This window comes from Pyxicephalus adspersus, chromosome 2, assembly GCF_032062135.1.
Source record: "Pyxicephalus adspersus chromosome 2, UCB_Pads_2.0, whole genome shotgun sequence".
NCBI lineage: Eukaryota > Metazoa > Chordata > Amphibia > Anura > Pyxicephalidae > Pyxicephalus > Pyxicephalus adspersus.
This window is the reverse complement of record NC_092859.1, coordinates 153,820,286-153,835,466: the sequence shown is the minus strand read 5'-3', so window position 1 is coordinate 153,835,466 and position 15,181 is coordinate 153,820,286. Positions and strand designations below refer to the sequence as shown.

Here is a 15,181-nt window from a genome sequence, read left to right as displayed (position 1 = left end):
TGGCACAGGGTGATCAGAAGGGGAATTTAAATTGACACAGAGTGATCAGAAGGGGAATACGGTATGAATGGCACATGACGGATCAGAAGGGGAATAGTACAGTATTTGGTTCAGAATCTTTTTTTTCGAGATTTTCCTCCTTTAAAATTGGGTGCGTCTTATATGCGTCTTATACGGCGAAAAATACGGTAAATGGACATCACTGGCAACCACAATGCAAAAACATCACACGACCCAACATAGCAGCTTTGTATCACATGACACAAAAGCATAACAAAGACCCTGCTGTTTTAGCACCAATTTGTCTAGACTAACAAATACAGATAAAGTGCTGCTGTCCTACAGAAGAAATTAGTTTTAAATTACGCCAGATTACAAACGATACAGATTTCTCTGGCTAGAATTTAAAAGGCACAGGACGGGTAACTGTATCAGTGGTTAACACAAAAAGACAGATGTCAATTCTCTTGGGCGTACAAACCATGGGGCAGATAAGGGAATCCCATCAATTTAGATATAGATTAGGAATAAATTAAAGAGTAATCCACCCCTTTTACGGACACTAATACCCATTAATCTGCAAGGAGATAAGGCGTCCTATCTTCTCTTTTGCAGTGGCTCATCATTGCTTTTCGGGTGTTCATTATTAGTACAAACACTGCTTACCTATAGACATCAAATGACAGATGATAACATTTCTATGTAAAGGAAATCTATTGAATGGCTCATATTCAGCAGATAGCCTGCTGTTCTTGGAGACAATACAAGCATCTGATATTCACATATACATGGGACATCCCTGTGAGAACTGGGTTTCTAGAAGATCTGTTGGCAATCAGCTTGTCTTATGCGCCCTTACATCTAAAAGCAAACTGAGAAGAGCAGCAAATGTATGTGGTAGCTTTCAGAGCAGTCATTATCCTTTCCTCACCATTTGCAGGGCCACTAACCTGGAACAAGCATTTGCATCAATGTTCTTTTGTTCCCCTTTTAGCTGGGTGCTAAGTAACCATCCGGCTGTTTTGGGGGGGTTGCCGAAAAGTTGGGTCACAATGTCGGGGCCACCACCCACCTGCAGCTTCTCCCCACCCAGCTTAAACATTCTGAGGAGAACACTGTGCATATAAGGTGCTAGGATACCTTGGAGACACATGGACACACCAAACTTCACTATCCAAAAAGTCACTAATGACAGATTTCCCATCTCTGACCCAACAGGTTTGCTCTAAATAAGGATTGACCATCCTTCTTAAGTAAAATAATGCCTACTTCAGCGAAGAACAATAGCGAATACAACTTGAGATGAATAACATGATATTGACAAAGACAGCAGACAATACTTGAGGCCACAGATTTACCTAAACTGGTGCACATAGGAGGCATGGAAACATATGGGCGTCAGATGTCCATGTGAAAAGGGCTGTACTCAGCTGGCTACAATCACTTGGTATGTAAATACAACTGTATTAGGAATGGTCAAACGAAATACATGGAAACGTAAATGTTTGTTGCTTAGAAAGTAAATGTTACCAAAGATAGACATGTTCATCAGAGGAATGTGTACATTCAGATACCCCGAATGCTGAAATCAGGACCCACCAATATTTGTCTAGCGAAAAATTACATTGTTAATTATCAGTTATTCAATCTTTTGGCTTCTATAAATTATTTCAATACATTGTTTCTGATAATTCCATGTCCTGCAATAGCAGATCATTCAAGGTTTTATCATTTACTGCTTCTTTTTAAAATTTAAGTCATGCAGGACAGAACATTTACACCAAATCACAGAAAACACTTTAGCAGCATGAAACTTATCCATCAGCTATCCTAATATTCCCCACCATTTATGGTTTCCAAATAACAATACCAAGTGGGCCAGAAAACCATAAATCCCCATATTTTGACCCTAGCATGATTTTACAGAAAGAACCCAGCATGGCTAAACAGGCTGCTGATATTATGGTGACACTAGCTGGGAACTTTCAAATTTGGTCCAGTATATCTGTTCAGTGGTTGGAAACAAAATAGTCTAGTGCATTTATTCCAGTGTCATGAAGATGGCAAGTACTGGGTGAAGAGCGACCAAGACCATAGCAGTGGTGAACTCAGAATTTTTTTTAGCTGGGTGCTAAAAAATTGTAGGTGGGTGGCAGCCCCTGTATTGTGCCCAACTCCTCAGTAAAAACCCAAAACCAGCCGGGTGGTTACAGAAAAGTTCCGGGTGGTGCCCCCAGCTGCAAGAGGCCGAGGAGAACACTGCATAGCAAACAGGCACTAGAGGTATGGAGCCTTGTTACAAGCATTCCTTGTGTAAGACCTAATCAGCTTCCACAGAGGACCTATTGGACATTATTAATAAATTGTAATGGGACGGCTCTATCTGCAGCAGTGACATCAGACTATAGTAGGGATATTAGATTGCGATCTTTTTTGAAGGGCAGTTAATAAGACGATGACTCTGCACAGCAGCAAACAATGTGGTAGCCTCAGAGCTGCTTGGAAGTTCATTTCAGACAGCTGACCATGGTGGGTTGGGCTAAAACTGCTTTAATTATGATCAGTTCGTTAAAGGGTCAAGAATAATTTTTTTACCGAGTCAGGCAAAAAATTGTTATCTCTTGTACAGGGGAGTTTATTTTGCCTTCTCCTGGGCCAGCACTAGAATTGATGAAGTCTAAACATGGAGGATTGTTTTTTGTCAACCTAGCCATGGATGTAATCCAGTTGCCTAATTACGATCAGCTGTCAAGCTCAGAATGATCAATTATCAGCTTCAGTTTTCTTATTTTCTTGGCCTGCAATAGCAAACAGTCTTTCGGCAGACCCCCAATGCTTTGGGTTTTATTTTTCACGACTCATCTGTTAACGCTGTATGTTTTCACACTGTATGTTCAGTAGTAACACTGCAAATTTAAATGTTAATCATCCTTTTTTTTATGGTATTAGTCTAATTATTTATGCGATTACCATAGTAACTATTTAGGAACACTGTCACATTTAATTTGCGTCAGTGCTGCAATGTTCTGGGCTCAGGTTTGTTGCTGGTCACTTACAATTAGATCTGGAACTAAATAATTGAAGGCCTCTACATTTTGTGTTACATTGTATAAATTAGCAGGGAAAGCAGCCAGTCGGGAAAAATGGCATCTCATTCGCCTGATGTTAGTTCTGTCTGTGTCGCTATCTTTCACACAACCTATTTGGTGGTGACAATTATCTCCAGGGATGTCCCATTAGGCCCGAACTCTGAGTGACCTCCCCCCCTTGTTCACGTGAGAGCATTCGCTGTATAATCAAAGCTCCTTGCTGTGGGAAGCAAAGTGTTGTGGCTAGGGAATCGGACAGCACGTTTGCCCATGAGTGCACAGTCTTAGCCCAATCCCTGGCTGAAGTTGCCATAGTAACAGTTTGACAATCATGCCAAGTAAAAGGTTCAACATTTTACTACATTAAACAAAGTCCATGGGGAATCTGTGCTGGGGAATTGGATGTAGAAGTGAAAGTAAAACATGTAAGGATAATAAAACATGCATATAAAATAAATTACAGCAATGGACTATAGAAAAATAATAAAAAGATTTGGATGGGCACACATATGTGCTACAGCAGCCTTTCCCAACCTTAATACCCTTGAAATATTTTGAAGTCTCATGGAACTTGTGCTAAAATGTATTCAACGGTGGTCATTGAGGAGAATGCCTCCATATATTGGTGGTTGAATGCCACCGACCCTTACAGACAGCCAAAAAAATAATTGGTGTCATGCTGGCTTTTTCAGATGGTACTGGGAGCAGAATTATGCATGCGGCATGGGAAATGGGTCAATCAGACAGCTCATGGAACCCACAGGAACCTCTGGAGGAATCCTGGTTACAATTTGCTGCTCCTTAGATACACACAATGTATACATGTCTATCCTGACATATCCAGAAATGGTCCAAATAAAGGGCACTGGTGGCTCCATCAAATGGGATAGAGAGGTCTCATATGCTTTGTTCACAGTTCTGACCCCAGAAACAACAGGTTTTAGCACTTACTCATACTTCATAGATGGGGGTAGACCCCTCAGTGCGGAGACCATGACTGCCTTAAGTTTCTATGGCTTCTTCAAATGCCCAGTGTAAATTAAGCCAAATCTCTTGATCCCAAGCTGTCCAGCTTGATCTACTCCAGTCCTAAAGTTGTTATCCTCCGAAACAAATCAGTGAAAGCTCCCACACACCTATTATCGCAGACTCATTATAGCACTGTGGTTGCTAAAATTAGGGCCTTTGCACACAGGTGACATTGTATTCTCTGCCCAACCCCATTAAAAGCAAGATAATGAGCAAATAATCATTTCATACAAGATTTGGTTTGCACAATGATACTGTGTGCCTGAGATTTCCAGCATTCACATCTATGTCTGTTCATGGCGCACAGAGTAATAGCTTTGTTTAGGAAAGTTCTACTTTTCCTCCTGGATTGCTCAGTTCTAGGGAGTGTGTTTATATCAGTGGACATTTGCATTATGAGACTGTGATGTAAAGGTAACAATGTGTAAACTAGAGCTAAACCCTGCAACAATTCTAAAAAGTGATACCAGAAGCTGGCCAAGAGCCAATTTGTATCCTACTCCATGTGTTGTGTCATTTGCACTGGAAAGCCATGGACTATGATCACAGCTACAGTCCCACTTGTCCAATGGTAGAAATGATTGTAAAATAAAGCTATGTCAATGGCGGACTGATTGTAAAATAAAGCTATGTCAATGGTGGACTGAGAATATTCACATGAAGAAGAAGTGGCTTGGACAAACTATGAAATGTCCCCAACATTAAAAAGAACAAGTCCAGGTAATTATGATTAGCTACTACCAAATACATGATCATTCAGTTTAGAAATAAGGGACTAAATTTCTACTTGTATCCAGAAAAGAATTAAGGAACATCGGGGCCCTGGGCAAGGCAGCAGCTTTGCCGCTGCACCCCATTGCTAAAATTTCCATGGATAAGGATTACAATAGGAATATAACAAACATGCCATATATTGGTATAGGCTCATAAGATATCAACCTATTGTGAAGGTGCAGGGAGAGTAAAATGCTCTAACCAATTGCACTATTCTCTCTGACAAGGGCTTGGCTTCTGCCCATAGAGATGCCTTGTGGGTTCTCTGGTTATATAGATACAGCATAAACTCAATTCAGGTTTACGGCAGCGGGCTCATTGTGTGTTAACCTGTGAATAATATCTATATATATATATATATATATATATATTCCCAGATGTACACAGTATCATCTTCTATAACTAATTCTATGCCTGCAGTGACACACAGATCACAATTATTGTGCCAGTCTTGCACTGCCCTGATATGTGTTATTTTTGCTGCTTGGTCCACGTCATGCCGATCTGTCTCATTCTCACTGCATTAGCAGCTTAGACGCATTTTTCACAGGAAAACAAGAGCAAAAGCCACCTGAGGTTTCTCAGTGAAGGCACAAATCCATGGGGGTGTGCAGCTTGCCAAATGTCACATGTGAATTGCATGTGAGCATTAAGAAAATTCACACTGACAGACATATTGCAGAATTTCACAAGCAAAAAATATATATAAAAAAAAGGAAAACAAAAGCCAGAATCGTCTTACCTGCTACTGCTGCTTTTTTTCGATTTGCTTTTCCTCTTCAAACTATCCCTCTCTTTGCTATTGTAAGGCAACATGGAAGCATAACCATGCTCGGCTTCTGTGCACAGCAGAAGAGACATGACAGTTAGTTGAATGCTGCATCAATTGCCTTTTCTATAACAGCATTAACATGAGAGCACAACGGCCAGAGGAAAACAACATCTGCAGGACACAGGGATGCAGGATCCTTCCTCCAGCAACAAAACATACAACATACACAAGTACAATGCTATAAAAACACACACAATGCTCCCTAAAGGAACAGTGTGTTATTTATAAGGAAAGGAGGGAGGGCGTAGTAATACCAATGCTCAAATCCTACACATGAAAAAATAGACTACCACTGAATGATAACAACAGTTCCCAGTTGAATAATAATATATGTTTTGTACATTATAATTGCTTTACAAGAACAATGAAGTAAAAACATAGAATTCTTAAAGAGAACCAGTCCCATCTTGCCTTAGGCCTAGTACACATGAGAAGGTTTGCTAAGAATTTGGGATCAAATGATCAATTGATCAAACAATACACAGACACGTGCACCAGCTTCTGATCGCTTTTCTCAGATAGAAAGCATGGAAATTCCATTTGGATTCCATTTTGGATTGTTTGAGAACGATCGTATCCTGACCCTAACATCACTTACAGTTACAGAGGTTAGATAAGGAACCGGCACCTCACATTCACTAAATGTAACAATGTAGAGTTGGAGGAGGCTGAAGTTCTGGAATGGAGGGGCGATAGGGGTCATTGAAAACCGAAGCATTTATTATTATTATTATTAAACAGGATTTATATAGCGCCAACATATTACGCAGCGCTGTACATTAAATAGGGATTTAGTACACTATCCCGTCTCCTTCAGGGAAGTGGCTATTCAATTAACATAGAGAGCTGACAGGGCATCCCATTTGCTGCCCTATTAACTACCTATATACTTTGCCAGCATCTAAATATGCAGTGAGGGGGTCAGGCCTTGGGTGAACTCTGATGCCCTAACACAAGCTCAGGCAGTGGAAGGAAATCTAAATAAGTGTACAAATAATAATATTGAATTATACTAATATAAGACTGACATTACTAATTCTCGCATAGTTGTGGTTGGTTTTGTTTATTGCAGCTTGCAGTTAATTGTTGTTTCCACGACTGGAACTAAAAGATTTTTGAGGTTTTTTGCCCAGTCTGGAGAATCTCATTGCAACTGGGAATAAAAGTAAGCAAACTGGCAAGGAAAAGTGAAAGTACAAACAAATGTGGTGCCATATGAGCCTGAATGTGAGTGCCAATGTGTACAAACCACAATGCGATATGGCACAGTCCGTGCATACTGACACGTGCACACTATTTGCTGACCAACCAATGCAGCGCAGATCAATTTTCTCATGTCTAATCAAGATGTGTATGGGCTTCCAATGACCTCAGCAGGAACTCCTCGTGATACAAAGATGGAGCTAATCATTGGCTTATACCCAGCTATTCCCACTGAGATACGTGCATCACCTGCAATCCACACATACGTGCTCAAAGAAAAGGCATTATTGTTCATGGGGAAACATTTCTGGCCGGAATATTCCTTAGGTACATCAAACGGTCATCCGCTATCAATAGAAAACTACAGTAGGACCCGTCTACCAGCCAACCTACCCACCCTAGCAGTTTAAGGTTGCTTTATTGCATGATTGGGGATCAAACAATGCAATCTCAGCACAACAGAAATCAACAATCTGTAACCCAAGAATTGGTAACTACTGGACCAAGGGGCCCTTTAGCAATTTGTGCATCTTTGATGAGTAACCATTGAAGCCAATGATCGCTTTGGCTATCTGTAAAGGGATTCTTTCCAATGACCACCAAGCTTGGTGGGTTACGCTCCACTGATCACCAAGGAGAGGGCACCACACCGGCAGCCAGCGCCAAGGGGAGGCACCACACCGACCACCACTGCAATTTTCGCGCATCTCTCTTCTAGCCAATATTACCTTTTGCTTAATCTCATTATTTTTACTAAAACATTTGTTGTAGGAAGCAGTTCTGGGAGTCACATCCCAAAAGTTTTATTCTTATATTAACAACTTTTAAATTACTAAAGCTCTGATACATAAAAAAAAATGCTGCTCCAGACCAAACCCACACATCCATTGGCAAGCCCAAGTTTCCCTCATCGCTAGAATATAACCCAGAACCTCAGTGCTGCAAGGCAACAACCACACCGTCATGTAAATGGCCACACTGAGCTCAATGGCTTTTGTAACCAGGAAGACATGAAAACGTTTTACTGAAGATCAAACCCAACTGCAAATCACTGACCTCGTGCCATGAGCATTATACACAAAGCTCCCCATGAGTAGTGGATGGGAACTCATTACATGGCAGGGCCATAAATTGCAATAAAATACAAATCAATACTGGTCTACTGAACACCTGCATATGGTGTAAAGAATAGAAATAAGGGCACTTCATGCAAACATTACACACATTAAACTCTATATGTAAAAATATCATTCGGCAACAAAAATGCAGTTTTTTTGTAACAACTGAATTGCAAAAAGAACACTACATTCACTGCACACATTTTTTTCTTTAGGACATTACTCCCCCCCTCCCCCTCCAGAATCTGTTCTGTTGACCGCAAGTAACACACGTCCAGCAATTGTCTGTGTGTGTATACAGGCTGTGCATCGCAGACTGCAGATCTCCGCCACCTCCTAGGGAGGACACACAATATTTGGCCCCTCCATTTTCTGAAATGACACCTATTTATAGCTGTGGCTTCTATTTCTCTGTTAACATTTACCGAGCCCATGCAGGAAAGCAGGCTCCATTTTCATGCACCACATTGCTGCATCACGTGAATGATTCAATATATTAGCATAATAATAGGCTCCTCATCCGACAGGGAAATAAAAAAATAAATATTTTCGAGGATAATTAACAACTATTATAGAGATGCAGCACGCTAATTATTGCTTTCACTATTACGCCAGGGTTGTGCATTGGCTTTCGGTCATGGAGGCAGCGTATGGGGTTTTATCATCACGGGCTGCACATGTTTATGTTGCAGGAATGAGCTTGAGGAATCCAGGATGATCGGTGGCTCTGACACGCAGGTTTATGTGGAATATCACATGAATCAGAGGAGGGCCTGCTGATGAGTTGCAAGAATAATAACACAACACTCAGATGTCATTGTATGGCTGTGTAAATGGGAACGCTCAGCGGATGTACATTCACACGTGTCACATGGGCTGCGATTTCATTACTGGAACATTTTTTTTTTTGTTATAAAGGTAACTAAAAGGCATCTGTAAATAAAACTCCTCGCGTGCAGATGGAGGAACACAGAATGCACATTGGATCAGCATGGTCACCGTTATCTTTGCTGCACGTAGGCTGAGAGGATCTGCATCTGTACAGCCATTATTAGCAAGGGGCAATGCTCAGACATGCATGTGCTACGGGGGAAATGATTGTATGAATATACACACACAGACACAAATGTGATGTGACATGACAAGATACACACACAAATCTGAAACATGACAAGATACATAGACACAAATGCAACACATGACAAGATACACACATGAATCCGACACATGGCAAGATACACAGACATGAATGTGACACATGGCAAGATACACAGACATGAATGTGACACAGGAAAAGATACACATGCATGACATTATACACACAAATACAACACATGACAAGATACACACACACACACACGAATCTGAAACAATACAAGATACATAGACACAAATACAACACATGATAAGATACACACAAGAATCCGACACATAGCAAGATACACATACATGACATTATACACGAGTCTGACACATGACAATATACACACACATAAATCCGACACATGGCCATATACAAACATGAATATACATGAAGATACACATACATGACATTATACACACATGAATCAGAAATGACAGGATGCATGTGAATCCGAAACATATTATACATTTTTTTTTAACCACACATTCACCGGGACTTTACACACATGAGTGATCCCCTTGGTATATATGAATTATATGAATATAGATTCACACATGCTGTGCATGGTATGTAGAAACATGTTTGATGGCAGATCAGTCTTTCACTGAGTATGAATTCAAAGCCTAGCATGTAGTTGCTCATGGTGGGTGAATCTGGGTTTATATAGGGCTGATGTGTGAATACTCCGCTAGGTGTATATGTGTTTATATATATATATATATATATATATATATATATATATATAAAAATAATGGAGCATTACCGGTGCCTAGGACCAGGCATGCATACATACACACAATGGGTATTTGCCTAAATGTGATCATTATATATATATATATTACATATACACATACACACACACACAATGTGCCACTTCCCCCCCTCTTAGATTGTAAGCTCTTCGGGGCAGGTCTGTCATTTGCAATCCCTATTTAATGTACAGCGCTGCATAATATGCTAAATAAATCCTGTTTTGTAATAATAATAATAATAATAATAATAGGCTCTTTGGGCCAGGGTCCTCTCCTCCTCCTGCGTTTGTCATTTGCATCCCCTATGTATTGTACAGCGCTGTGTAATATGTTGGTGCTATAAATAATAGCATGTGTAATGATTGTGCACACACGGTATATTTGGAGATTTTCTGGATTTGACATCAGGCCCGATTCACAAGGATAAGGATCCTTTTTTCCCTCAGTCACGTGACTGTCACGGTCATCTCTGATTGGTCACAGCTGTAAATAACTGTCACTTATAGAAAATAAGGTTCGTTATCCTGCTAAGTGAATGGAGCCCAGTGACAGGCGGTCACACAGCCGCTTCAGGCCGGCGGGGAAGGAGATAGCCGAGGCCTTGCAGGTACACTACAAGCCCCAGCGGTCCCTGTCAGGCTGAGCCTTGTAGTCCCCCCCTCCCCCTCCCTACACAGGCCCCAGGCTCCCCACACAGACACAGGATAACGTCCACAGATCCCCCCTCTCACCTCTCTCCCTCCGTTCCAGATACTCCGCCGCCTCCAGCAGCATCTGGATGTTGACACAAACCGAGGCCGCCATTTTCCAGCACCGGGGAGGAGGAGAGGTGGTGGCAGGGCACGGTGTATCGGTGAGGTGATTAGGCAGAACAGTACAGATTTGTGGGAGGTGTATTGCTAGCTTCTCGTTCCGCTGTCTCACTGACCGGGACTCTACCGAAGGGGAAGCGCTGGGATTGTTGTTTATCGGCTCCTGCAAGTCACGCCCCTTTCTTGCCTGTGCCGACTCGCCCACTGGCACAGTGGCGAGCTCCGATTGGCCGCGACGCTACAGCACGAAGTCCGCCTTCGACGCCTGATTGGTGTTTACCTCAGATGGGGCAGGCCAATAAGGGGGTCTCGAAGGTGGGCGGAGATTGCTGTCAAGCAGAGCAGGCTACGATTGGACGTTCGCTTGACAGCGGGATGTTAAACACGCCCATTCACATCCTAGCACATGATTGGCACACTCCTAGAAATGTGAGGTCATCGCAGCCAATCGCCGGCTGTGTGTCTCCGCCAGCCTGACATGGAATGTACATATGTCAATGGGCCCTTCTATGGGCTGTGCGTAGGTCACGTGACACGTGACAACCACACGTGCAATAATATGACACATACACCCCCCCACCGATCAATACGTGCAGATTGAGCGAACATGCATTAAATAGCAATAATGACGTAATCATCCCCTTTTGCATTACCATTTAAATATACATTGCTGCATTGATACTTGTACTTTTTTTCTATCATTGTTTTTATATACTGATGCCATGCTGCCATGCAGCTTTTTGGAGCTGTCAGCGAGCTGCAGCTCTGCAGCCGAAGGCCGGTGACGTCACTACTGGCACGCGCCTGTCACTCACAGCAGGGACCCCCTCTGTGACGTCAGCGCAGCTTTGTCTCTGGAAATAGAAGGGATTACGTAATGTGGTTGGGCTGGCGAATCACGTGACCGAGGGGCTTGCCTGGCCGGCGTCACGTGACTGCGAACGTGGAGTTGCTGCAGTGCAAAAAAAAAAATAAAAATAAAATAATAATCAGCTGAGATCACGTGGTCAGAAGACAGGACAGGACATGTTATGTGCCATGCCATTTCTATGTCATGCAGAGTGATAGGGAGAAGTGCCAGGTCACATGATTGCAGTGCAAGGTGGCATCAAACCTTGCCATTCATTCTAAATGGGACCCCCAATGCACCTTCTCCAGTGCAGGTCTGATTTTGGACCACTGTGGCCTAACACATCGCAAGCCTGGAATGCTGAGGCCCATCTATCCACATTTTTAATACCAGACTGAAGTTTAATTTTAAATTAAAAGCTCAGTGTTATCATCCCTGGTTCCTGCTTTTTCCCCTTATCAACATGCCAATGCAGAGTGGAGCCCTGACTTTGGAAGCAGAGATCTCCCTGCAGAGGTCCAATACCACTGCCTAGTGGGAAATATGGACATCTGTCTCTACAATCACTAAGCTGGTTGGCAAGCTATGATTTAGGAAAAGGCATGCTGGAACTCTGCAGAGAGACTACTGCTTGCTTACACAGACAGGTTTTTCTGGGTACCTAGTAAAAAGTTATCCACAGAAGGACAAGTGGTGGACTGATGATAAGGGAGTTTGCAGTCAGCAGCCAAGGCTCATTGTGTGTGGGACTTGTCTGGACTAATCCCAAAGACGAGCTTCTGTAAGTACAAACTGCTAAAAATTAATGAAAGGAAGGAGGCAGAACACACGGAGCAGCTTGCTGTCTATGGGGCCACACAGCTGCAGAATAGTCAAGGTGCCCATGCTGCCCCGTCCACCACCAAGGGCACCAACAATAGGCATAAGAAATTGGCAATGGAAACGTGGAAAAAGAAGGCAGTACCATGTAGGCAGAAGGGGGCATTATGGGAAGAAGGCAGTCTGGTAAAGCCAGAATGGGGCATTATGGGAAGAAGGCAGGCTGGTAAAGCCAGAATGGGGCATTATGGGATGAAGGCAGGATTGTGGAGGCAGAAGGGTGCATTATGGGAAGAAGGCAGTCCGGTGGAAGAAGAATGGGGCATTATGGGAAGAAGGCAGGCAGAAGAGGGCATTATGGGAAGAAGGCAGGCCGGTGGAGGCAGAAGGGGCATTATGAGAGGAAGGCAGGCTGGTGGAGGCAGAAGGGGCATTATGAGAGGAAGGCAGGATAGTGGAGGCAGAAAGGGGACATTATGGGAAGAAGGCAGGCTGGTGGAGGCAGAATGGGGCATTATGGGATGAAGGCAGGCCGGTGGAGGCAGAAGGGGGCATTATGAGAGGAAGGCAGGCCAGTGAAGGCAGAATGGGGCATTATGGGATGAAGGCAGGCCAGTGGAGGCAGAATGGGGCATTATGGGATAAAGGCAGGTCAGTGGAGGCAGTGATGTCTGGGTGACTGATGTCTTGGTTCCGGATACCTTCAGAGATCCTGTGGATTCCATGCCATGATGGGTCAGAGATATTGAGGTGGCACAAAGGGGAATCTACACAATATTGATTAAACAAGGGCCAATCATTGGTGATTTGCCCCCTTCTTTCTCCTAACCCCTCCATACCCTCACAAACTATCATGGAGTCAATAGAATTACCCCCAAACAGTAAGCCCAAACATCAGTCTTCTGATTGGCCATCTGCTTCCTTCAGACCTATTTCTGGTCTCATTGTTTTATTGAATCAGAAATGAGATTGGAGGTGGGAATCAGGCAATGTGTACGGAGCCTACAAGACATCAGCTGTGTGTAGTAGACGGGTCTGATGTGTACATTCTTCCCATGGGTGTTGTGTATATGCAAACCAAGTGTTATCGGTTACTGTTGACCATGAGCAAATACAAATTTGTAGACACTTACATCAGTGTTGTTTTTTACACCTATGGGGCATTTTTACTTATTTTGGAGTCCCCCCCCCCCAGCTCCCTCACCCCACACCCTCCCCTTCTTTAAACACCTATCTCAAATTCAATAAAATGGTGTTGTGGTGTAGGACACCACGGAACAAGAATGCTGGCCAGGCCACCCCATGCAACCTCCACCCTTGTTCCATGCTAATTCTTCATAGGAGTGAAGGAGACGGCAGAGTGCGTATGTATAGCCCCAACCTTCTGGGATAGGGGTAAGGGCACAAAACATTCAATGATCAAAAACAATCACTTAGGGTTTGTTCACACTAATAAGTCGAATAATGCAGCAACACACAGCACATTCATTGCGTCTCTGGGTTGTGATTTACTGTTATTAAAACCCCAAACCCATTGCTGCATGTGGTTATGTGGTGTTCCTAATAAAAGTGCATCATGGACCTCTATGTTTGGGTGCATTAGGTTGCAGACGTTTAGGCCCACTCACACCACAATGCTGTGTTCATACAACATACATTGTAAGCTCTTCGGGCAAGGTCCTCTCCTCCTATATCACTGTCTGTATTAGTCTGTCATTTGCAATCCCTATTTAATGTACAGCGCTGCGTAACATGTTGGCGCTATATAAATCCTGCTTATTAATATTAATGATACAATAACATACATTGCCATGCATTCACACATTTAATATGGCCTAAGGTGCAACACAGTTCATGCAAATTTACAGCACACAAGTTTTGAAGGTGTGTTAGAATGCCACCACAATGCATGTAATGTCCGTTACTGGATTCACTGTGATGCGAATGACCCCACTGTGGCTTTTTTTTAACTTTTCAATTGCCTTCAAATCCCTCCACGGTTCTTGTCCTATTTAACTTTCTGACCTGGTGGAAAAATACTTCCCCAGCCGCTCTCTTTGCTTCTCCATTGACCTACTAATGACTTCCTCACTCATAACCTCATCACACTTACAGCTCCAAGACTTTTCTAGAGCTGCCCCGACTCTCTAAAAAGGTCTTCCTTGTCCTATTCAGCTTGCTCCTACTTTTTGCTCATTTAAAAGAGCTCTTAAAACTTATCTTTTCAAACTCACCTACCCGTCTTCTTCTGTCTCCTAAACCCTCACTACTTCCCACCATTCCATATCCCCCTCCTATTGTATGATACTTCCCCACCTTTTTAGACTGTAAGCCCTTCGGGGCAGGGTCCTCTCCTCCTCCTGTGCCACTGTCTGTATCTGTCTGTCATTTGCAACCCCTATTTAATGTACAGCACTGCATATTAGGTTGGATATAAATCCTGTTTATTATTATTATTATTAATAATAATAATAATAATAATAGCAGCATTAAAAGCGGTGAAAAATGCATTAAAAGTTATTGTCATTTACCATTTTTTTAATGCAAATTTCTATGTAGGGGGACATTTGTGCAGCAAAGAGGGACAGTCCCCTAAATCATAATCATGAGCTAGGAATGTGCGAGCCCAAGGAGGAAGAATTTGACAAGTTAATATATAGTACAGATTAGGCAATTTAAGTGTATTGTTTTATAAACATATTTGTGCAGCGCTGCATAATATGTTGGCACTATATAAATACTATATATTAATAAACATT

The 15,181-nt window shown here is 42.6% G+C and overlaps 1 protein-coding gene across 1 annotated transcript in view; it reads right to left on the bottom strand.

Annotated features, from left to right (window-relative positions):
- The window catches only part of MXD1 (MAX dimerization protein 1), a 17,792-nt gene extending 6,841 nt beyond the window's left edge, over nucleotides 1–10,951 (bottom strand). The window contains exons 1-2 of the mRNA XM_072402798.1: nucleotides 10,673–10,951; nucleotides 5,635–5,731 (exon numbers count right to left, since the gene is read on the bottom strand). Coding sequence (XP_072258899.1) covers nucleotides 5,635–5,731; nucleotides 10,673–10,745 — 170 coding nt within the window. The 5' untranslated portion in view covers nucleotides 10,746–10,951. The remainder of the gene's footprint in view (nucleotides 1–5,634; nucleotides 5,732–10,672) is intronic.
- Between the last annotated feature and the right edge of the window lie 4,230 nt (nucleotides 10,952–15,181).